The sequence below is a fragment of the Pelophylax lessonae genome (genome assembly GCF_965119305.1).
Source record: "Pelophylax lessonae genome assembly, chromosome: 3".
Taxonomy (NCBI): Eukaryota; Metazoa; Chordata; class Amphibia; order Anura; family Ranidae; genus Pelophylax; species Pelophylax lessonae.
This window is the reverse complement of record NC_138770.1, coordinates 674,399,625-674,423,770: the sequence shown is the minus strand read 5'-3', so window position 1 is coordinate 674,423,770 and position 24,146 is coordinate 674,399,625. Positions and strand designations below refer to the sequence as shown.

The window sequence follows — 24,146 nt, the reverse complement described above, 5'->3', positions numbered from 1 at the left end:
GAAGAAGGCCCAAGAAAAAGCCACTCTAAACAAAAGGGTCTCGAAAGGGGAGGAGCACACTGACGGCAACAGGGACAGAATATCAGAAAGAATGGGGAGCGAAACCGGTCGTCGGGAATCAGGAAAACGAGTAGTGCGTCGCCAGCCTTGCAAAACCCGCCGCACCGGAAAATCCTTTGTGATGTCTTCCCAGCCGAGGAGACGGAACCAAAAAGATAAGGCGGACATGGCAGAAGCGACTGTGGAACCCGAAGAACCCCTGTGGAGTAAATGCACGAGGTAAGAAAATAAAGCAAGGCGTCTATCATAATGTGAGGTAAGGAGAAACTCACCTCGGGAAACGGACACCCATTCATCCCAGATCCGGAGATACGACAACCACGTCCGAGGCGAAAGGGATGCCTGTAGAAGGTCTAGCAAGCGTCGGAAACGAGGTTCCACAAAAAGGGGGGGCAGGGCAGACCCTCCAGGGACGCAGAAGGAGCCAGGGAGCGGAAGCGATCGAGCTGAAAGCGAGAGAGAGCATCAGCAATATCGTTAGCCATCCCAGGAACATGCTTAGCTCTAAACCATACATTAAACTGCAAACATCTTAGAACCAGAAAACGCAGTAAGGAAACGACAGGAGGAGATCTAGCAGACTGGCGGTTGACCACCTGCACCACACTCATATTATCTGACCAAAAAATGACCTGGCGATTACGCAACTTCTCACCCCACAGCTCGATGGCAACGATAATAGGAAAAAGCTCCAGCAAGGTAAGGTTGCGCCCATGAGGCCGGCCAACGCGCAGCAGACCATTCCCCTTGGAAAAAGGCCCCGAAGCCACAGGAGCCTGCTGCATCCGTGTAAAACTCCAGCTGCGAGTTCGGGACCTCCTCCATCAGCCAACAGGAATGACCGTTATACGTCTGGAGAAACGAGAGCCAAACCTCCAAGTCATCCCGCATGGGCCTGGTAATACGAACATGGTGGTGGGGGGCAGACACACCTTTCATGGCCCATGACAAGCGCCTACAAAAGGCCCTCCCCATGGGGAAAACCCGGCAGGCAAAGACAAGATGGCCCAATAGGGACTGCAAGTGCTTCAACCGGATCTTTTTGGCCCCTTTGGCCAAAGAGATCAGGGAGCGCAGCTTATCCAGTTTGTCGCCCGGCAAGCGAAAGACCATGGCCACCGTGTCAATTTCGATGCCCAGGAAAGACAACACCGTCACAGGGCCCTCCGTTTTGTCAGCCGACAGCGGAATAGAAAACTGCTCGCATGTAGACTGAAAAATAGAAAGGAGCCGCTGGCACTGTCCACTGCCGGCCGGACCAACAAAAAGGAAATCGTCCAAATAATGCAACAGGGAATGCAGACCAGCCGACTGGGCGACCACCCATTCGAGGAAGCTACTGAATAACTCAAAGTAGTAACAGGAAATCGCACAGCCCATGGGGAGGCACATATCGAAAAAGTAGCTGTCTCGAAAGTAGCAGCCCAGCAGGTGGAAGCACTCCGGGTGAACAGGAAGAAGGCGGAAGGCGGACTCAACATCCGCTTTGGCCAACAAGGCTGACGGTCCAGCAGACCTCACCAAACAAAGTGCCTTGTTGAAAGAGGCATACTGTACCCTGGATTCCTCTTTATCAATGCCGTCGTTGACCGAGGAGCCCGCAGGATGGGAAAGGTGGTGGATAAGACGGAATTTGCCCGCCTCCTTCTTGGGAACCACACCCAGCGGAGAAACGCGCAGATTGTGAAACGGGGGAAAATCAAACGGGCCCGCCATCCGTCCCAATTCCAGCTCCTTGCGGAGCTTCTCGGCCAGGACAGACTCGAACTGTAAAGCCGATTTCAAGTTCGATGCCATGGTAGGCTCGTCCGAAATTGTAAAGGGAATCCAGAAACCATGGACCAGCCCATCACGCAATATCAAAGCCTCCCTAAGCAGAGGGTAACGGTCTAACCAGGGAAGCATCTCTGACACGTTCACCGGAGTCCTCCGGTTTAGAAACGTCAGGCCTGGCCCCGGGTTTTGCAAGCGGTTGCTTGGTCTTCCTAAAGCACCGGACGGCGGGGTGAGCACCTCCGCAGAACGAGCATTCATGTTTAAAGCGGCACGCGGTGTACCACTTGCAATGGCTTTCATTGAAAAGCCAGCAGACACCTTTCTTTGGGGCAGCCGACGCTCCGTAGGAAGCGCCGGCCGGGGATTGAAAGGACGACGGCCTGTGGGGACACATAAGCAGCAACCACAGGCTCCCATCCTGACAATCAAAACGAAACTCTTTCCGTGCCGCCATCTTTTGGCGAAACTGAGTATCGTAATGGAACCAACACTGGCCCCCATAAACCTTGTAGGCACCCCAAATCAGGTCCAGGTAACAGAACAGGGAAGGACCTAACTCTGGAAAACGTTCGCAAAGCACCCTGGCGTAAGCACAGAAACCCTGCAGCCAGTTCCCGAAAGTGCGGGGGAAGCTGTTTGGGTTTGTCACCTTGTACCACAACGTCGACCCGCCGAGATTTATCCACTGTTTCCCGGTCAGGAGGAACCAGCGCTAGAAAATCTACGAATTCGCGACGCCAAATCTTATCCCGCACCTCACCGGGGAGGTGAACACCGGTCGACGAAACCGCCCACAATGGTCCACTCGAAAAAACACCCGGACCAGTAGGTGGGGCGGACACGCCCATGCGAGACAAAACCGATTTGACCGCCGCGAAAATGCGTTCGTCTGGCGGGCCCGATACAGCAGCATCGCTGGACTTACCCCAAACCACCCCACAATCATACTCACTGAGCTGCGGAGGAGGTGCCAGGGCGGGCTGCCCATCACGAGATCCAAATGGCCTGGGTGCCCCATCGGAGGGTGGGGCCGTCAGACGCCCATGACATCCATCATCCATCGGAAACTTACGCTGTAGGGAAAGATCCAGAGGTGAAGGTCCAGCTGGCGGCCCCGGCGGGCCCAGGCGGCGATGAGCTGCAGAGGAGCAGGAGCATTCAGAGTCCGAAGCAGTGGGACCCGGGGCAGGTGCAGCAGGAACCACTGCGCGGGAAGGGTCAGCAGACATGCGGTCATCCCCCGCCCTGCCGGGCGCAGGAGGAGGGTAGACTGGCAGCGCCAGCCCAGCAGGATCATGGGTGGCATGGGACGCTCCTGCCCGGCCGGGCGCAGGGAGATGCGGATGAGCTGTCGCAACAAAGCGACTCGCAGTTGCATGCGACTCCCTTACCTCACCCACCCTGCCGGGTGCAGGGAGAGGTACAGGAGCACTGGTCACTCTGGAACATCCAGATGCATGGTCAGCAGGCGCATCTCCCGCCCTGAAGGGCGCAGGGAGATCAGATGGTATAGACAAATGTGGCAGGAGCACTGTAGAGGGCATAGTATTTAAATCTCCCGCCCTGCAGGGCGCAGGGAGATGTGAGGAGGTGCAATTCCCCGACCAGCCAGCAGGTGGCGCTGTCCGGTCAGCCGAGGAACGCTCCACACAAGCAGAGCAGGTAGAAGAAGCTGGATGCAGCCCGGGGACAGACGATCCCAAGCCAGGCACTTGAGGGGGAGAATGTGCGGCGACCAGAGGGACAGCACCCGCCCAGCAGGGCGCAGGGAGCAGCGCAGAAGAAGGAAGTGGCACAGAGGGAAGCGGAGACAATGGAGGAGGCGGCGCAGACCCGACAGCTGCAGGTACTGGGTCCAGCAGGGGGGGGGACCTAGGCCTTCTGGAGCGGGCAGTGCGAGCAGGGACAGCCCCAGACTGAGGAGGGATTCGCCGGGAAGAACCACGCCGGGTGGATGAGCGGGTGGATGTGCGGGAAGCAGTGCCAGCCCCGGCGGAGCCAGTGGCAACGGGATGCAGAGAGGAGCCCCCCTCCCCGCGGCGAGACCGCGGAGGACTGGGGCTCAAACGGGATGGGGGGCGGGAGCGCCTCCGGGCACCAGAGGCCGTACGCCTCCCCTCGGGGGACACAGGTGGAGGGGCAGTGAGAGGGGGAGACAGTGCAGGGGAAAGGAGGGAAGCCAGCCACTCAGCCTGACCCTGATCCACCAGCTCCCGGACCCTGGATAGCAGGAATGCAGTGTCCATGCTGCAGCTCTTCACCGCGATTCTTCTCAAAAGGACCAGAATTCCTTGGGAAGGTCCTCTTAACTGAGCTCAGGCCCATCCCCATACCCAAGGCTCCGTCCAATCCATTTGATCCATGTATCTTCCTGCTTGGTCCCAACTTCTGGCCATGCCCCCATCAGTCAAGGCTCTCTTTCCCTACAGGGGTCAAGAGGCCTTCATTTTCAGTGTCCTCTGTAACCATCCTCCCATCATCGCTAATTATGTGTGCAATATGCTCTGCCCTAGTTTTTTTGCTGTTGATATATTTAAAGAATTTATTTGGGTTTTTTTTACTATCCTCCGCTATTTGTCTCTCAAAGTTGATTTTAGCCATCTTGATTTCGTGTTTACACTTCTTATTTTCCTCCTTGTATTGCTGGAAGGCCGATACTGTGCCCTCTGATTTATACTTCTTGAAGGCCAATTTTTTTCCCCTAATAAGTTTTTTAACGCTACGGTTTAGCCAGCCAGGTTTGGCTTTGTCTCTTCTAAATTTATTCCCCATAGGAATGCACTGCAAGATGCCTTTGCTTAATATTGTTCTAAAGCATTCCCATTTTTCCTCTGTGGTCAGTGATCCCAGGGTTTGGTCCCAGTTTACCCTTTCCATCAATGAGTACAATTTTGGAAAGTCTGCCCTTCTGAAGTTTAGGGTTCTTATGTTCCCCACTTGCCTTTTTATATTGTTATTTATATTAAATGTGATCATCCTGTGATCGCTAGAGCCCAGGTTGTCCTGGACTCCTACCTCCGAGATTATGTCTGGGTCATTAGTGATCAATAGATCCATGACTGCATTCTCTCTAGTAGGGGAATCCACCAACTGCGACATGTAGTTATCCTGTAAGGTTTCCGTGAATAGCCGGGCCTTATGCGAGTGTGCAGTCCCCTCTTCCCAGTCAATGTCGGGATAATTGAAGTCCCCCAATATGATGACTGATCCTAGTTTTGCCGCTTTACCTATTAGTGCTAAAAATTCCAGCTCTACCTCCTCCCCTTGGTTAGGTGGTCTATAGCAAACCCCCACAACTACTTTTCCCTTATCTTCTTCCCTATCGAGTTCAACCCACACAGATTCTAAATCCATGCTCATCCCATCCGTAATGTCACTCCTTTCTAGCACCTTTATATTGTTCTTGACATAGAGACATACCCCTCCCCCTCTTTTACCAACCCTGTCCTTCCGATACACCGAATACCCTTGGATATTGGCCAGCCAGTCATGTGAGGGGTCGAACCAAGTCTCTGTTATTCCCACAAGGTCTATGTCCTCCTCATGTACTAACATTTCCAACTCATCCATTTTATTAGCTAGGCTCCTGGCATTAGCATATACCCCTCTTAGTTTTACGGAAGTTAAATGTGATTGGCGGTTTTGTTTATTTCTGTTTGGTCTGCTGTTCTCCCGCACAGACCCGCCAATTGATGTTGTTGACCTACTGTCGCTATTGACCCTACAACTGCCTTCAGTCCTCTGCTCCCTCCTGACTGATTCTATTTCTGAGCCCTCCCCCCCGTCTCCTAGTTTAAAAGCCCCTCCAACTCGGTGGCCATCTTTCTCCCCAAAAGAGCTGTACCGTCCCCATTAAGGTGCAGCCCATCCTTACTAAAGAGCCGGTAGCCGACTGAGAAGTCAGCCCAGTTCTCCAGGAACCCAAACCCCTCCTTCCTACACCAATTCCTCAGCCACTTGTTAACTTCCCTAATCTCCTTCTGCCTCTCCTGTGTGGCTCGAGGTACAGGCAGTATTTCAGAGAAAACCACCTTGGAGGTCCTTTTCCTCAATCTATTACCTAAGTCCCTGAAATCGTTCTTAAGGATCCTCCACCTACCTTTAACTTTGTCATTAGTGCCCACATGCACCATGACCTCTGGGTCATCTCCAGCCCCGCACAACAATCTGTCTGCCTGATCTGCGATGTGCCGAACTCGGGCGCCCGGTAAACAACAAACTGTTCGGTTCACGAGATCTTTTTTACAGATTTCCCTCTCTGTCCTCTTGATAATTGAGTCCCCAACTACCACAACCTTTCTAACCTTTCCTGAGTTACGGCCCCCCTTCTTCCTGGAGCTGACCCCCCCCTGGCAGCTGGGGGAGGGTGCATGCTCCAGCACTGCCACCCCTGAGTTGATATCCCCCTCAACCTGCAACTCGGCAAACATGTTAGGGTGTACCAACTCAGGACTGGCCTCCCTGACTCTCCTCCCCCTAACATTCCTAACAGTCACCCAGCTGCGTACCTCTGCTGCTTGCGTCTCCTCTATTCCTTCCTCCTCTATGCTGACCCCTGCCAGCGCCTGATGGGTAATGTCCAAGCTCCTTTCCAGGTTGTAGATGCCACGCAGTCTTGTCACTGTGTTCTCTAGATCCACGATGTGGGCTTCCAGAGCAACAAGTCGCTCACATCTTGCACAGCAGTATTCGTCCTCGATTGTTTCATCAAGGAACGCATACATGCCGCAAGAAGTGCACTGAGTGGCATCCCCAATCCTGTCGGACATTATTACCCTCTACTCTATGGGGATAATATTAACGACCTGCTCTTCCTTACCTACACTACCTCTAACTTCCCTGGTACAAAACCTGGGGTACCCACCAGTCGCTAATACCCTCACCAGTCACTAGATACTCACCAGTCGCAAGGATCCTCACCAGTCGCAAGGATCCTCACCAGTCGCAAGATCCTCACCAGTCGCAAGATCCTCACCAGTCGCAAGATACTCACCAGTCGCAAGGATACTCACCAGTCGCAAGGATACTCACCAGTCGCAAAGATACTCACCAGTCGCAAGCTACTTCACCAGTCGCAAGGATACTCACCAGTCGCAAGGATACTCACCCGTCGCAAGGATACTCACCAGTCGCAAGGATACTCACCAGTCACAAGGATACTCACCAGTCGCAAGGATACTCACCAGTCGCAAAGATACTCACCAGTCGCAAAGATACTTCCAGTCGCAAGGATACTCACCAGTCGCAAGATACTCACCAGTCGCAAGCTACTTCACCAGTCGCAAGGATACTCACCAGTGCAAGGATATTCACCAGTTGCAAGGATACTCTCCCGTCACAAGGTACTCACCAGTCGCAAAGATACTCACCAGTCGCAAAGATACTCACCAGTCGCAAAGATACTCACCAGTCGCAAGATACTCACCAGTCGCAAAGATACTCACCAGTTGCAAGGACACTCACCAGTCGCAAAGATACTCACCAGTCGCAAGATACTCACCAGTCGCAAAGATACTCACCAGTCGCAAAGATACTCACCAGTCGCAAGGATACTCACCTGTCGCAAGGACACTCACCAGTCGCAAAGATACTCACCAGTCGCAAGGACACTCACCAGTCGCAAAGATACTCACCAGTCGCAATGATACTCACCAGTCACAAGATACTCACCAGTCACAAGATACTCACCAGTCGCAAGGATACTCACCAGTCACAAGATACTCACCAGTCGCAAGGATACTCACCAGTTGCAAAGATACTCACCAGACTTCCCAGGTACTCAGTTGCAGAGACAGTCACACAACAGTCAGTCGCAGTACAGACAAACAGCTATTGATTTCTTACAGAGTACAGTCACACAGCTTTCCCCCTGATTGCAGCTGCTGCTCTACTCACAGCTGCTGACACACACACACACACACACTGGGACGGATGTCTCCTCCTCCTCACTGGGCACGGACGGTCCTCCTCCTCTTCTTCCAGGCACTAAGGAAGGCGGGTTCTGACCTCCGCCGCCGCCGCCGCTCTCTGCCTCGGCTCCCGTCCTCCACCTCCGCTCAGTTGCTGGTCCCTGCACGGTGCACCCGCACCCCTTGTGCGGCTTCCCCCGCACGTGTCCCCGCAGCTCCTCTTCCTTCCTCCTCTCTCCCTTGCCGCACGAACCGCACGAACCCTCACTTCCGGTTCCGGTTCCGGAAGTTAGTGGACGCTATAACTTTTATAACAAACCAATCAATATACACTCATTGGGATTTGTTTTTCTACCAAAAATATGTAGCAGAATACATATTGGCCTAAATTTATGAAGAAATTTGTTTTTTAAATATTTCTTTATTGGATATGTTTTATAGCAGAAAGTAAAAATATTGTTTTTTTTTTTTTTTTTTTTTTTTGATGATCTTCAGTCTAATGTTCAGTGGTAATCAAAAAAACAAACAAAAAAACACCAAAAGAAAGCTCTATTTGTGGGAAAAAAAATTATATAAATTTAATTTGGGTATAGTGTTGCATGACTGCACACATAGGCTTGCGAAGGGGGTGTGTCGGGTGCGCCCGGGCACACCCTAATCACACTGTACGGCGCAGATTCCCCCTGAAAAAAAAAGGTCAAAAATTCAAAAAAGTAATAAATAAAATTAAAATAATAAAAAACTGCTGACACCAACCTCTGACCTACTAACAAGCCCACTGCCCTACTAACACCGTCCATGTTTTAAAACATTTGGGGGATGCACACCCTAATGCAATAGGCTGCGCACACCAATGGCCGCGCAATTGTCAGTTAAAGTAGCACAGTGCCGTAAAATAAAAAATGACCTGCTCATTAAGGGGGTAAATCTTCTGGAGGACAAGTGGATATAAGAAACACATTGTTTGGAATTATCTGTAATTTTGTTCAGGAGGGTATGATCTCCGGGGTGTAGCAGTTTGGGTATTTTATTATTATTTTTTTATTATTATTATTATTATTATTATTAATAATAATAATAATAATAAAAAAATAATAATTTATTATTATTATTAATTATTTTTATTATTATTATTATTATTATTATTGAAAAAATGATGAATATAACCCATACCCTGACAAAAAATCCTCATCCCTGAATCATAATAGAGAAAGAAAAAAGTTCCAAATCAGTGGTCCTAGAAACCACTGAATCAAAGGAGGGGGGTGGGACTATAGTGAACTTGTTTGTCAAAAGTATAATGGTAAGCAAAAAAGAGCAGAATATAAAATTCAACAGTGTTTATTGATAATTCATATTAAAATCAGCACATATGACATAGCAAGAAATAGTACATCATTATTCACATGTCATGGTTGTGGTAATCAGATGGGTGATTGCTTTGTTCAAACAATGTACTATGTACTATTTCTTGCTATGTCATATGTGCTGATTTTAATATGAATTATCAATAAACACTGTTGCATTTTATATTATTATTATTATTGTTATTATTATTATTAATAATAATTATTATTTATTATTATTATTATTATTATTATTATTACTACATTATTATTTTTATAAAAGCACAGATAGAAGATTATTTATCTATGTTTTTATTTGTTTGGTAAATCCATTACATTAAGGCCCCTTTCACACTTGTGCAACCTAAAAGTCGCGCAATTTTACTGTGATTTTGATGCAATTTTTTAACTACGATTTTTGCCGCGGTTTTGACTGGCTTCGAAGCAATGCCTATGTCTATGGACCTCAAAACGCAACAAAGTCGGACCAGAGTAGTGCAGGGACTACTTTGAAGTCGTTGTGACTTGAAGTCGCACAGATATGAACGGTACTCATTGGAAATCGTAGGGTACAACTTGTCATGCGACTTTGCGGTCCCAAATCGCAGGACAAGTCGCACAAGTGTGAAAGGGGCCTTATCATTGATACAATTCCATCTAAACCAGGCATGTCCAACCTGCGGCCCGGGGGCCGCATGCGGCCCGGAACCGCAGGCAATGCGGCCCACTGCCCCCTATACAATTTTTTTTTTTTTTGCTGGGGAGGAAGGAAGTTGAGTCGGGGGCATGGCCACAGAGGCTTCCAACTAACTGTAGGCAGAGGCTGCCTCGGAGGGGATCATCCACTAGTTGTGTTAAATTAGTGCTGGGGGGGGGGGGCGGCAGCACGGGAAGGGCGCAGCAGCATTTTTTTACTTATATACCTTAACTACAGTACATATGCGGCCCGAGAGAATTTCTCTACACTCAATGTGGCCCAGAGAAACCAAAAGGTTGGACACCCATGGTCTAAACTGTTAAAAAAACAAATTAAATAAAATTATTCCAATTCTTGTAAAAGCAAAAATAGCGGAACGTTACAAATGTGTGACTTTGTGGTGCTCTGGTTATCGTTCTGCTTCTTTCTGTGTAATGGAATTATTGTCTCCGGAAGTTCTATGAAGCTTTTCTGGATGTGCAGACCAGATTCTCTTCCCTCCACCCTCCTAATTCTTCACGTTGGCCAGCGCTGAAAGCGTCCAATGAGGAGTAATTAGAGCCACCAAGATAATTGCTAATTATGTGTTATTTACAGATATTTTGCAAATGTGCCGTGCGTGTTGCTGGAGTCGCCTCTTCCTCCCACAAGACGGCAAACATTTTTCTTTTTTGGTTTTCATATGTTTTCTTCTGTCCCTCAATATAAACCGGACACGGCGCCAATTTTGTCAGACGGGGAAATGCCGCTCGGCTATTGTGTGCTGCGGCTGAAAGCAGGAGATAGCGTCTGTGGCTTTTTTTACATTTTCTATTTCACCCAATTATTGTATCCGGTTTTGTTTACTTGTGTCCTCGTTTTTGTTTGTAAATACCCTAAAACAAATAAAATACAAAATTTGTTAAAATGTTGGACCTGTCTCAGATTTGCTAATGTGGGTTCCAGAGCCATTACACACAATGCGATTCTATTTATCAGTAAAGAGCAGAGGAGTAACTAGAACCTTCAGGGCCCCGGTGCAAGAAACCATGAAGGGCCCCCTGGACCCCTGGCCGGGGCCCTTCCCTTCAAGCCTGGGGCTCTTTCCACTTATCCTGGGGGCCCTTTACTCTCATTGCGGGGCCCTTTATTACGGTCCTGCAGTGGAACCCTTTCACAAGTTCTGCAACTGGCCCCCTTCGTGCCATCTTGGGGCCTCTCCACGGTGGAGGAATGCCACGGCCCGGTCGCAAGTGTTACCTTTGCGATTCTGGAAGTTCACCCACTGGTGAGTTATGATACCATACAGAGGCGTAATTAGAACCTTCAGGGCCCCGGTGCAAGAAACCATGAAGGGCCCCCCCAGACCCTTCAAGCCTGGGGCTTTTCCCACTGACCCTGGGACCCTTTACTCTCATTGCTGGGCCCTTTATTACGGTCCCACAGCGGGACCCTTTCACAAGTTCTGCAGTGGGCCCCCTTCCTGCCATCTTGGTGCCTCCCCACGTTGGTGGAATGCCAGGGCCCAGTCGCAAGTGTGACCTTTGCGATCTTGGAAGTTCACCCACTGGTGTCAGTAGTTTTTATTTTTTGATCTTTTTATTGTATTATTTCTTATCATTTTATTTTATTTTTCTACAATGTGACTGACTATGACTCTGTCCATTAAGAAAAGGAAGGAGTACAGGGGAGCCGCACAGGCCCCCTGGAGCATATATATATAGATATATATATTACCAAAAGTATTGGGACACCTTCCTTTACACACATGTGAACTTTAATGGTATCCCAGTCTTAGTCCGTAGGGTTCAATATTGAGTTGGCTAATCCTATGCAGCTAAAACAGCTTCAACTCTTCTGGGAAGGCTGTCCACAAGGTTTAGGAGTGTGTCTATGGGAATGTTTGACCATTTTACCAGAAACGCATTTGTGAGGTCAGGCACTGATGTTGGATGAGAAGGCCTAGCTTGCAGTCTCCGCTCTAATTCATCCCAAAAGTGTTCTATCGGGTTGAGGTCAGACCAGTCAAGTTCCTCCACCCCAAACTCACTCATCCATGTCTTTATGGACCTTGCTTTGTGTATTTGGATGTATCCAAATGCCACTGTAGCCAGTGACAGCACAGGTTAGCAGGGGGCATGCGTATGCACGCTTCGTAAGCGGAGCAGGTTGGATGATGTACATACCTCCCTGCCACAGTAAATGTATTTTTATGTTATTCTTTTTTTTACTTCAAAAGCTACAAGGTAAAAATGAAAGGTCAGGTCCATTGAAGTTTCAACAAATCAGTAATTTTGTAACAAAATCAATTCAATGAAAAATGGGAGCTCATCCCTGCTGTTTATTATATTTCTATATTTGCACTGGTCTGGTGACATTGTACTGGTGTGGTGGGGATCATGGACACTGGCTGCCTGCACTGGTCTGGTGACGTTGTACTGGTGTGGTGGAGATCAGGGACACTGGCTGGCTGCACTGGTCTGGTGACATTGTACTGGTGTGGTGGGGATCATGGACACTGGCTGCCTGCACTGGTCTGGTGACGTTGTACTGGTGTGGTGGAGATCAGGGACACTGGCTGGCTGCACTGGTCTGGTGACGTTGTACTGGTGTGGTGGAGATCAGGGACACTGGATGGCTGCACTGGTCTGGTGATATTGTACTTGTGTGGTGGAGATCAGGGACACTGACTGGCTGCACTGATCTAGTGACATTGTACTGGTGTGATAGAGATCAGGGACACTGGCTGGCTGCACTGGTCTGGTGATGTTGTACCGGTGTAGTGGAGATCAGGGAAACTGGCTGGCTGCACTGGTCTGGTGACATTGCACTGGTGTGGTGGAGATCAGGGACACTGGCTGGCTGCACTGGTTTAGTGACATTGTACTGGTGTGGTGGAGATTAGGGACACTGACTGGCTGCACTGGTTTAGTGACATAATGCACCAGCCGGACAGCAAGTTGGTTATTAAGGTCCTTTTTACCTACTTTTGGAATACATACAGGTTTGTGGAACTTGCATAGTGTTCTCCTTTCTACATTTTTCACACCTACAGACCACAAGGAGGTAAGTACACACCATGATGTAGCCCCAAATCCTTGCAGTGTACATAAATGACCCAAAGTAAATCTCAACAAAAACTAGAATATCACTTTAAAGAAATAAATGAGCGGAGAATCTCTTTATTCCGAAGCGATGTGAAAATCTTACTGGCGTCTCATCTGCCAGTTGTTCCTCCTGGTGAGCTCATCAGTGCCGCACACCATGCAGCGCCCGCTGTGATTTCTTTATCCATTACAAGCTGTCCGTATTATCATATTAATACATATTAATTACAAAACAGAATGAGGCCGCTGTCCCCGCAGCACACCGGGACATCAAATCTTCAAACTGTCATCACCAAGGTGGCCACCGCCGACAGATAGTATCAAAACTGCAGCTTTCTGCAACTCATACTGGAGGAAATAAGACTTAATAGCAGGAGGCGCGGATAAACCATCAATGATACATTACAATAAGTCATTAAATAAAAACCTAAAGTATGATATAACTCAAACCAAAAATAAGTATATGAGTATTTCAGGAGAGGAGAGTTAGATAGAGGAAGGAGCAGAGTCCTCAAGCAGAGCAGAGTCCTCCAGCAGTGCAGAATATTTCTGGAGAGGAGAGTTAGAGGAAGGAGCAGAGTCCTCCAGCAGTGCAGAGTATTTCAGGAGAGGGGAGTTATAGAGGAAGGAGCAGAGTCCTCCAGCAGTGCAGAGTATTTCAGGAGAGGGGAGTTATAGAGGAAGGAGCAGAGTCCACCAGCAGTGCAGAGTATTTCAGGAGAGAAGAGTTATAGAGGAAGAAGCAATTTCCTCCAGCTCTCAGGTGGGTCAGGAGGGAGGAGTTTCTCCTGCTGAGAGTCTGAAGCTGCTCCAGGCTCCTGCCCGGGGAAACCATGGAGGCCAACGGGGCCTCTCCTGTTTGAAGCTTGCAGCCATCCCCTGGGCTGACGGGTGACATACCTGCCCCTGTACAAGCCATGGCTGGTGATCTCTCTGCCCCTGTACAAGCCATGGCTGGTGATCTCTCTGCCCCTGTACAAGCCATGGCTGGTGACCTCTCTGCCCCTGTACAAACCATGGCTGGTGATCTCTCTGCCCCTGTACAAGCCATGGCTGGTGATCTCTCAGCCCCTGTACAAGCCATGGCTGGTGACCTCTCAGCCCCTGTACAAGCCATGGCTGGTGACCTCTCTGCCCCTGTACAAGCCATGGCTGGTGATCTCTCAGCCCCTGTACAAGCCATGGCTGGTGATCTCTCTGCCCCTGTACAAGCCATGGCTGGTGACCTCTCTGCCCCTGTACAAGCCATGGCTGGTGATCTCTCTGCCCCTGTACAAGCCATGGCTGGTGATCTCTCTGCCCCTGTACAAGCCATGGCTGGTGATCTCTCTGCCCCTGTACAAGCCATGGCTGGTGATCTTTCAGCCCCTGTACAAGCCATGGCTGGTGACCTCTCAGCCCCTGTACAAGCCATGGCTGGTGACCTCTCTGCCCCTGTACAAGCCATGGCTGGTGATCTCTCAGCCCCTGTACAAGCCATGGCTGGTCATCTCTCTGCCCCTGTACAAGCCATGGCTGGTGATCTCTCAGCCCCTGTACAAGCCATGGCTGGTGACCTCTCTGCCCCTGTACAAGCCATGGCTGGTGACCTCTCTGCCCCTGTACAAGCCATGGCTGGTGACCTCTCTGCCCCTGTACAAGCCATGGCTGGTGATCTCTCTGCCCCTGTACAAGCCATGGCTGGTGATCTCTCTGCCCCTGTACAAGCCATGGCTGGTGATCTCTCAGCCCCTGTACAAGCCATGGCTGGTGATCTCTCTGCCCCTGTACAAGCCATGGCTGGTGACCTCTCTGCCCCTGTACAAGCCTTGACTGGTGATCTCTCGGCCCCTGTACAAGCCATGGCTGGTGACCTCTCAGCCCCTGTACAAGCCATGGCTGGTGATCTCTCTGCCCCTGTACAAGCCATGGCTGGTGATCTCTCTACCCCTGTACAAGCCATGGCTGGTGACCTCTCTGCCCCTGTACAAGCCATGGCTGGTGACCTCTCTGCCCCTGTACAAGCCATGGCTGGTGACCTCTCAGCCCCTGTACAAGCCATGGCTGGTGATCTCTCAGCCCCTGTACAAGCCATGGCTGGTGATCTCTCTGCCCCTGTACAAGCCATGGCTGGTGACCTCTCTGCCCCTGTACAAGCCATGGCTGGTGACCTCTCTGCCCCTGTACAAGCCATGGCTGGTGATCTCTCTGCCCCTGTACAAGCCATGGCTGGTGATCTCTCAGCCCCTGTACAAGCCATGGCTGGTGATCTCTCTGCCCCTGTACAAGCCATGGCTGGTGACCTCTCTGCCCCTGTACAAGCCATGACTGGTGATCTCTCAGCCCCTGTACAAGCCATGGCTGGTGACCTCTCAGCCCCTGTACAAGCCATGGCTGGTGACCTCTCTGCCCCTGTACAAGCCATGGCTGGTGATCTCTCAGCCCCTGTGCAAGCCATGGCTGGTGATCTCTCTGCTCCTGTACAAGCCATGGCTGGTGATCTCTCTGCCCCTGTACAAGCCATGGCTGGTGATCTCTCAGCCCCTGTGCAAGCCATGGCTGGTGATCTCTCAGCCCCTGTACAAGCCATGGCTGGTGATCTCTCTACCCCTGTACAAGCCATGGCTGGTGACCTCTCTGCCCCTGTACAAGCCATGGCTGGTGACCTCTCTGCCCCTGTACAAGCCATGGCTGGTGATCTCTCTGCCCCTGTACAAGCCATGGCTGGTGATCTCTCTACCCCTGTACAAGCCATGGCTGGTGACCTCTCTGCCCCTGTACAAGCCATGGCTGGTGACCTCTCTGCCCCTGTACAAGCCATGGCTGGTGATCTCTCTGCCCCTGTACAAGCCATGGCTGGTGATCTCTCTACCCCTGTACAAGCCATGGCTGGTGACCTCTCTGCCCCTGTACAAGCCATGGCTGGTGACCTCTCTGCCCCTGTACAAGCCATGGCTGGTGATCTCTCTGCCACTTTAAAAGCCATGGCTGGTGATCTCTCTGCCCCTGTACAAGCCATGACTGGTGATCTCTCTGCCTGTCGGGGAAATGGCTGTGGTGAAACTGGCACTTCTGCCAGTACTCGTGATGGGCGCATCAGGCGCATTTCTGCATGCATGCGCACTGGCCAAAGATTGGCGAATGGGCGTAGGCAGGTTCGCTGGGGCGAGCATTCATGCATGCGCAATGGCGCACGCATGATGTCTTGATGCAATCACATGCTGGCCTATATAAGACCTCTGCTTAGCCCATTTAGTTGCTGGCTTGTTGTCACCCTACCTGTGACCTGTGCATCTGCTTACCTACCTTGGATTTCCTGTTGTGACCCAGCCTGTTCCTGACCAGTCTGCTCTCCTCTCCTGGCTCTGGCCCTCTGGCTTGTCTCATCTACCTTGCTCCTGTTTGGCTCCACAGTGTATGACCCCAGCTTGATCCACGGATTCTGCCATTGTCGTGTCCCTGCCTTCCTGTTATGACCTCGACTATAGTTCCTGTTTCCGCTACCTGCCTGTCCCCTTGGACTGATTAACTGTGTTTGACCCTCAGCCTGCTTCTATACCTGTTTCCTGCCTGCACTAGTTGCCTAGTTCATCTGAAGACTCCAGAAGGACCTCTGCCTGGCATCTTTCAGGGAACCACCAGTCTACTCCACTGACCCTGTTAGTGACCAGTGCTTCTTTGGGCGCTACACCTCCTGTCCCAACCTCAGGGATGTATCGCACTCAGCCCAGTGGTGTATTTAGGTTTTGTGCTGCCCTAGGCCTGACTAAACTTAGGCACCCCCTAATTTAAATATGAACCACCCCTTTCTGTTTATGACCCGCCCTGTCATCTGTAAACCACAGACCACAACCAGACTATCAGTGCAGCCTTATCAGTACCCATCAGTGCAGCCTCAGTACTGCCCATCAGTACAGCCCCATCAGTGGCCACCGGTGCAGCCTATCAGTGCATCATATCAGTGCCCATCAGTGCAGCCTCATCAGTGGCCTTTAGCACAGCCTCATCAGTGGCCATCAGTGCAGCCTTATCAGTGCCAATCAGTGCAGCCTATTAGTGCCCATCAGTGCAGGCCCATGAGTGAAGCTCATCAGTGCCGTCTCATTAGTGCCCATCAGCGCTGCCTTACCAGTACAGCCTCATTAGTGCCCATCAGTGCAGTTTATCAATATCCACCATTGCGGCCTCATCAGTGGCCATCAGAGCATCATATTAGTGCCCATTAGTGCAGCATATCAGTGCCCATCAGTGAAGCATATCAGTTCTGCCTTATCAGTGCAGCCCCATCAGTGCAGTTTATTAGTGCCACCTCATCAGTGGCAATCAGTGCAGCCTTATCAGTGCCCATCAGTACAGCCCCATCAGTGGCCACCGGTGTAGCCTATCAGTGCCCATCAGTGCAGCCCCATCAGTGGCCTTTAGCACAGCGTCATCAGTGGCCATCAGTCCAGCCTCATCAGTGGCCATCTGTGCAGCCTATTAGTGCCCATCAGTGCAACATATCAGTGCAGGCCCATGAGTGAAGCTCATCAGTGCCGCCTCATGCCCATCAGTGGAGCCTCATTAGTGCCCATCAGTGCTGCCTTATCAGTGCAGCCTTATCAGTGCCCATTAGTACAGCCTCATGTCACGAGATTAGTAAGATTACTCCTTTCTTTTAAGATATTTGGACTTGTGTTTGCTGCCACTGATTGTAATCATCGCATTATTTCACTTATTTTTATAATGATTAGGAAGTCCGGAGTCATTATGTAAATAAGTGAAATAATCAGTGGCAGCAAACACAAGTCCACATATCTTATAAGATTGGAGTAATCTTACTAACCCAGTGACATATTGCGATAGCACATATGAGGTGAGCAGGTCCAAAATATTATTGCCATCATATGTAATTAAAAGTCTTAGTTGTATAGCATGTAATTCAATATGCTCGCTCAAGGACAAGGATGTTTAAAGAAATGAAATGATATTATTGACATGATGCCTGCCATACCTGGGGCAGAGGAGGATAAGGGAAGAGCATTAGGCTACAGTGCCACACTTATTACCATTGGGGACGTCGGGCCAGTTGTATTAAGTGTGGTCGGCGGCCTGCGGTCTGTCTGAATGTCCTCACCGGCCGGTATTATCATACCCACAGGTAACAGTGTGAGTGCTTTATGGGGCTGCCAGACTGATATGCCTCCTGGACCCTGTCTTCTGGCCCAATCCCCCCCCCCCCCATTACACTGGCACTATACTAAAAGTGTAGCGCAAGCCGGTGGGGACTCTTTTCGTGTAGGAGTCGGGAGAAGGCTGTTTTTTTTTTTTTTTTCTTGCAGGTCGCAGCTTTTTTGCTGCCCCTCTGCAAAGTGCCGCCCTAGGCCTGGGCCTTGTTGACCTAGGCCAAGATACAGCACTAACTCAGCCTCAAGGGGAGCCCTCTCTGCATTTCGGCCTCGGATCAGGTATGTGACACTGCTCCTGGTGAGGATGAAGGCGTGAAGTCCATTCGGGAGAGAGTGGTGGCCGGGATAAAGGTCCTGAATAAGGAGAGAGACGAGCTCTACAAACTCAGAGTGGAGTTGAAACGTTTGCGAAAGCAGTGTGAGGGCTTGTATAGCCGGAACCATGGATCCATGGATTCAGAAATCCAATTGGCTAAAGTCCAGGTGGAACACCAGGAAACCATTGTGGCCAAGATGGGTCTTTCAGTGAGAAATTTTGCAATGACCAGAGGTTTACAAAGATGGCAAAGATGGAGGTGGAGGAGGAGACCCCCAGTTTTGACCCCCTACCCCCTCAGAGTGAGGTTAACAGCCCATTGCATTCTCACAAATCAGGAGGCATGCTGAGTGATCCAGGCAACTGAGTCTCCAATTGGGGGGGGGGGGGGGGTGAGCTGGTGTTTGATGGTGAGGAGAACTTACTTGACAATGTGCCTGATAAGGTAAAGCCTATCAAGCCTCAAGTAATGGATGAAACTGTTTTTGTGCCATTTAACACCGTGACTAATGCTGACGGTTTTCCCAATGACACTCAGGCTGCTAACCCCATGCTCAGTAATGTTTTGCCTGCTGATGTTGCCTCTCAGAAAAAGTTGCATTTAAAAAAAAAATACATTTCAGCAGAAGAACTACAAGTGCCAGCAGAACCTATTAACCCTCCATTTGCTGAGCCCAAAGCTGCTTGTCCAGTCACAGCTGTTGAGCAAGACTCTACAGCGCAGCAACAGGGGACATGTGGTACTGTAGCATAAACTGTTACTATACCTGATGTTTGTGTGTCTAATAATTTTTCCAGTACAGGTGTGATGGACCATCCCACCAATATGTGTGTAATGGACAATCGTACCCATTCAGGTGTAATGGACAATCCCGCTGGCTCTGTCGAAGCAGTTAATAATAATAATACTGGGAAAAAAAAGGGTAAATGAATTGCCACAGATGTCCAGTTGCCTCCATCCCTATATATATATATATATATATATATATATATATATATGTACAGACAAGAAAGATTTGGGACTTTGGTTGAGGTCAATTGGACAGAAAGTATTATTCTTTATTGATATTTGATGACAAAAGTCATATGGTAAAGACAAAAAAATTAATAATACTGTAGCATAAATACATACAGATTAGTGCACATAGTAAATACAGTAATAAATATTGAATACATAATAAATACACTCTTTTTCTAGGACCAAAAAATGGATCACTCAAGAATAAAATGGATACAATAAAATGTACATATTCTGTGTGCGCATAATCTTACAGTACATGACAGTATAATAGAGAATAAGGTAGTTAATAACCCATTCTTTAGATATATCACAGTAAGATGAAACCTATGAGTACATGCAGGCTCGACGCGTTTCATGGACCTCCGTCCATTCATCAGGAGCTTAATATGTTTGTCTAGAAATGATGAAAAAATGATGAAAAAATGGGTTATGTTAATGTACTAATTTGAAATATAGATTAAAGTAAAAAATAAATAATAAATAATAAATAATGAAATGGACACTACCTTAAGCAGTGTCAAAAATCCAAAAGCAAACCAGTCTGGGGCAAAAAGACCAAAGCTGATCCAGGATATGCCTGACCCGGGGCTGAGGCATGGGTCACCTCCAAAGAACACGGACAACATAGAGGAGAAGATCTCAGATGGAGTAGAGATAGGTAAGTAAACAGGCTTAAGGAGTGTCACTCCATGAAGTGATGGTAAAGACGTTTGGGGGGCAGATGTAGTCTGAAAATATATATATAAAACTAAATGAGTATAAAAAATAAATTTATTGAAAAAATCAGTTTCCACATCTCTATAAAACAATAATAGGACGTGTAAATCAGACGATTGAACCCAAAAAGAGTGCCTATGAATAGCCAGCTAGGTGTCATAAGACTAAGCAGAATGACGAGATGCATATAATCAGAGAAGGAGTCCAAGAAGTTATATAAATTAGGTAGATCACCGAAAGTGAGAGGTGCCCAAAAGAGAATATAGGGGTGCACGTTGGGGAATCTTCACCAACAGATGTATAATATAAAAATCTATATATGGTCAGAATAATGTCCTGACACACAATGTGTAAAAGTAAATCACCAATATTGAAATATCTTGAAAAGGGATATTGATATATGTATGAAAATAATATGCACACAAAAATAAGGGTATGTGTGAAAAACTGACAAAAATACAAACCAAAATAAACCAATGGTTTAAAAGTGTAAAACAGCTAAGAAAAGCCCCTATGAGATAGTGCCCAAAGAAAAGGTGCAAATAAATAAAGTGAGGATCGGTGCACTAGAAAAAGTGGCATGAGTTAGGACATCCATTATTAGGGTTTGATAAGGCAAATAATCACTACTGAAGTTGGATAATATCTTAAAGTCAAATTATTGTTACAAATACCAGAGAGAGATGATCCCAAAAGGCATGCTCAAATCAATCCACCTCAGTTGTCAGAGATATCGGGGTGAGACCACGCCAACGCCATGCTGGCGTCAGTATATGTAGGCGGCTAGTATCCCTCCCACATCCGGTCAAGAAGACCGGACGCTGGAAGGAACGAACCGCCCACTGACGTCATGAAAGATGGAAAAAGGGGGTTGCCCTGGTAACGCGACGCGATCAGCCGTCACGTAACATGCAACACATGCATGGCGCCGATGGAGGGCGTGACCCCCGCCCTCCACCCGGATGCCAAAGCAGAGACAGGCTCAGGGGGAAGGTAACTGGCCGTCCATCGCAGCCCCGGACAGGAAGCCTATAACCAACTCGAGTCCAAGAGGTCCAGACTGGATGTTTAAAAGCTCAAATAAAAAATGTATAATATTTGTTGAATATTTGCTGTATAAACATCAAATATCAGTAGGAAGGGAACTAATTGTAAAAAATATATCTATAATTGATATGTATGATATGTATGAGTATAATTTCTTATTAAATATCAGAAATAATGAAAATTGAAAAGGACTGTGGCAAATCCAAAAGCGGGTGTCTTCCACCCCAAAATCTACTGGGAAAAAAAAGGGTAAATGAATTGCCACAGATGTCCAGTTGCCTCCATCCCTATATATATATACAGTATATGTACAGACAAGAAAGAGTTGGGACTTTGGTTGAGGTCAATTGGACAGAAAGTATTATTCTTTATTGATATTTGATGACAAAAGTCATATGGTAAAGACAAAAAAATTAATAATACTGTAGCATAAATACATACAGAATAGCGCACATAGTAAATACAGTAATAAATATTGAATACATAATAAATACACTCTTTTTCTAGGACCAAAACATGGATCACTCAAGATTAAAATGGATACAATAAAATGTACATATTCTGTGTGCGCATAATCTTACAGTACATGACAGTATAATAGAGAATAAGGTAGTTAATAACCCATTCTCAGCCCCGGGTCAGGCATATCCTGGATCAGCTTTGGTCTTTTTGTCCCAGACTGGTTTGCTTTAATCTATATTTCAAATTAGTACATTAACATAACCCATTTTTTCATCATTTTTTCATCATTTCTAGACAAACATATTAAGCTCCTGATGAATGGACGGAGGTCCATGAAACGCGTCGAGCCTGCATGTACTCATAGGTTTCATCTTACTGTGATATATCTAAATAATGGGTTATTAACTAATATGTACATTTTATTGTATCCATTTTATTCTTGAGTGATCCATTTTTTGGTCCTAGAAAAAGAGTGTATTTATTATGTATTCAATATTTATTACTGTATTTACTATGTGCGCTATTCTGTATGTATTTATGCTACAGTATTATTAATTTTTTTGTCTTTACCATATGACTTTTGTCATCAAATATCAATAAAGAATAAAGAATAATACTTTCTGTCCAATTGACCTCAACCAAAGTCCCAAATCTTTCTTGTCTGTACATTAATAATAATAATACTAGTAATGTACAGACTAATGTTATATCAGTGTGGGGCCTTGACCCTGATAAGCCTACATTTGCAGGTGGTACGCTGTGCTCCTGGTAATATTATCAAGCCAGGGCTACAGTCAAAAAAGGATCTCCGCTTCCAAGCAGGGTTATCCCCCTCAAGCTGCTGATCACCCCTGGATCTGGTCTTGGGTCTCTGGCTTCTGCTGGGGGTCCAATTGATAATGTAGTCATTCTTAAATGGGAAGGTGGTACAATCCATCCAGCATGGCGTGTGGTGGTAGACATGATTTTGGAGATGGGTTTTGGGGCAAAAGAACTCTATGCCTTAATACATGTATCTGGGAACCGGGAATACACAATCAGCTTCACCAGGTCAGAGGGTCTTGACTTGTTCTTGGATTGATATGAGGCTCTGTGCAGGTCAAGACCCAATTGGGAAGGTCTGGCACCAGTTGCTGTTCCTTTTTTCTTCCACCCTCTCTCTCTCTCCATCCCTCTTTCTTTCCCTCTCCCTCTCCATCCCTATTTCTTTCCCTCTCTCTCTCTCTCTCTCTCTCTCTCTCTCTCTCTATCCCTCTTTCTTTCGCCCTCTCTCTCCATCCCTCTCTCTCTCCATCCCTCTTTCTTTCCCTCTCTCTCTCTCCATCCCTCTTTCTTTCCCTCTCTCTCTCCATCCCTCTCTCTCTCTCCATCCCTCTTTCTTTCCCTCTCTCTCTCCATCCCTCTTTCTTCCACCCTCTCTCTCTCCATCCCTCTCTCTCTCCATCCCTATTTCTTTCCCTCTCTCTCTCTCCATCCCTCTTTCTCCATCCCTCCTTTCCCTCTCTCTTTCTCCCCCCCTCTCCCTCTCTCTTTCTCTCTCTATCTCCATCCCTCTTTTTTCCCTCTCTCTTTCTCTCTCTCTCTCTCTCTCTCCATCCCTCTTTCTTTCTCTCTCTCCATCCCTCTTTCTTTCTCTCTCTCCATCCCTCTTCTTTCACTCTCTCTCTCCATCCCTCTTTCTTTCCCTCTCTCTCTCTCCATCCCTCTTTCTTTCCCTCTCTCCCCATCCCTCTTTCTTTCTCCATCCCTATTTCTTTCCCTCTCTCTCTCTCCATCCCTCCTTTCCCCCTCTCTCTCTCCATCCCTCTCTCTCTTTCTCAATCCCTCTTTCATTCCCTCTCTCTTTCTTTCCCTCTCTCTCTCTATCCCTCTTTCTTTCCCTCTCTCTCTCCATCCCTCTTTCTCCATCCCCCTATCTCTCTCTATCTCTCGTCATCCCTCTTTCTTTCCCCCTCTCTCTCCATCCCTCTTTCTTTCCCTCTCTCTCTCTCCATCCCTCTTTCTCCATCTCTCTTTCTTTCCCCCATCTCTCTCTCCCCATCCCTCTTTCTTTCCCTCTCTCTCTTTCTCCATCCCTCTCTCTCTCTCTCTTTCTCTCCATCCCTCTTTCTTCCCACTCTCTCTCTCTCTCCATCCCTCTCTCTCCATCCCTCTTTCTCTCTCTCCATCCCTCTTTCTCCATCCCCCCCTCTCTCTCTCCCCATCCCTCTCCCCCCATCTCTCTCCATCCCTCTTTCTTTCCCTCTCTCTCCATTCCTCTTTCTCCTTCCCCTTTCTCTCTCTCTCTCTCATCCCTCTTTCTCCATCCCTCTTTCTTTCTTCCTCTCTCTCTCTCCATCCCTCTTTCTTTCCCTCTCTCTCTCTCTCTCCATCCCTCTTTTTTCCCCCTCTCTCTCTCCATCCCTCTCTCTCTATCCATCCCCCTCTCTCTCTCTCCATCCCTCTTTCTTTCCCCCTCTCTCCATCCCTCTTTCTCCATCTCTCTCTCTCTCTCTCTCTCTCTCTCTCTCTCTCTCTCTCTCTCTCCATCCCTCTTTCTTTACCCCTCTCTCTCTCTCCATC

At 48.3% G+C, this 24,146-nt stretch overlaps 1 protein-coding gene across 1 annotated transcript; it reads right to left on the bottom strand.

Annotated features, from left to right (window-relative positions):
- Nucleotides 1–711: 711 nt before the first annotated feature.
- LOC309550667 (uncharacterized protein) lies at nt 712–2,094 on the bottom strand (the record flags this gene model as incomplete). The annotated part of the gene is made up of 1 exon (XM_082251001.1): nt 712–2,094. The coding sequence occupies one exon, from the start codon at nt 2,092–2,094 to the stop codon at nt 712–714; it is 1,383 nt and encodes a 460-aa protein (XP_082107127.1).
- Nucleotides 2,095–24,146: the final 22,052 nt, after the last annotated feature.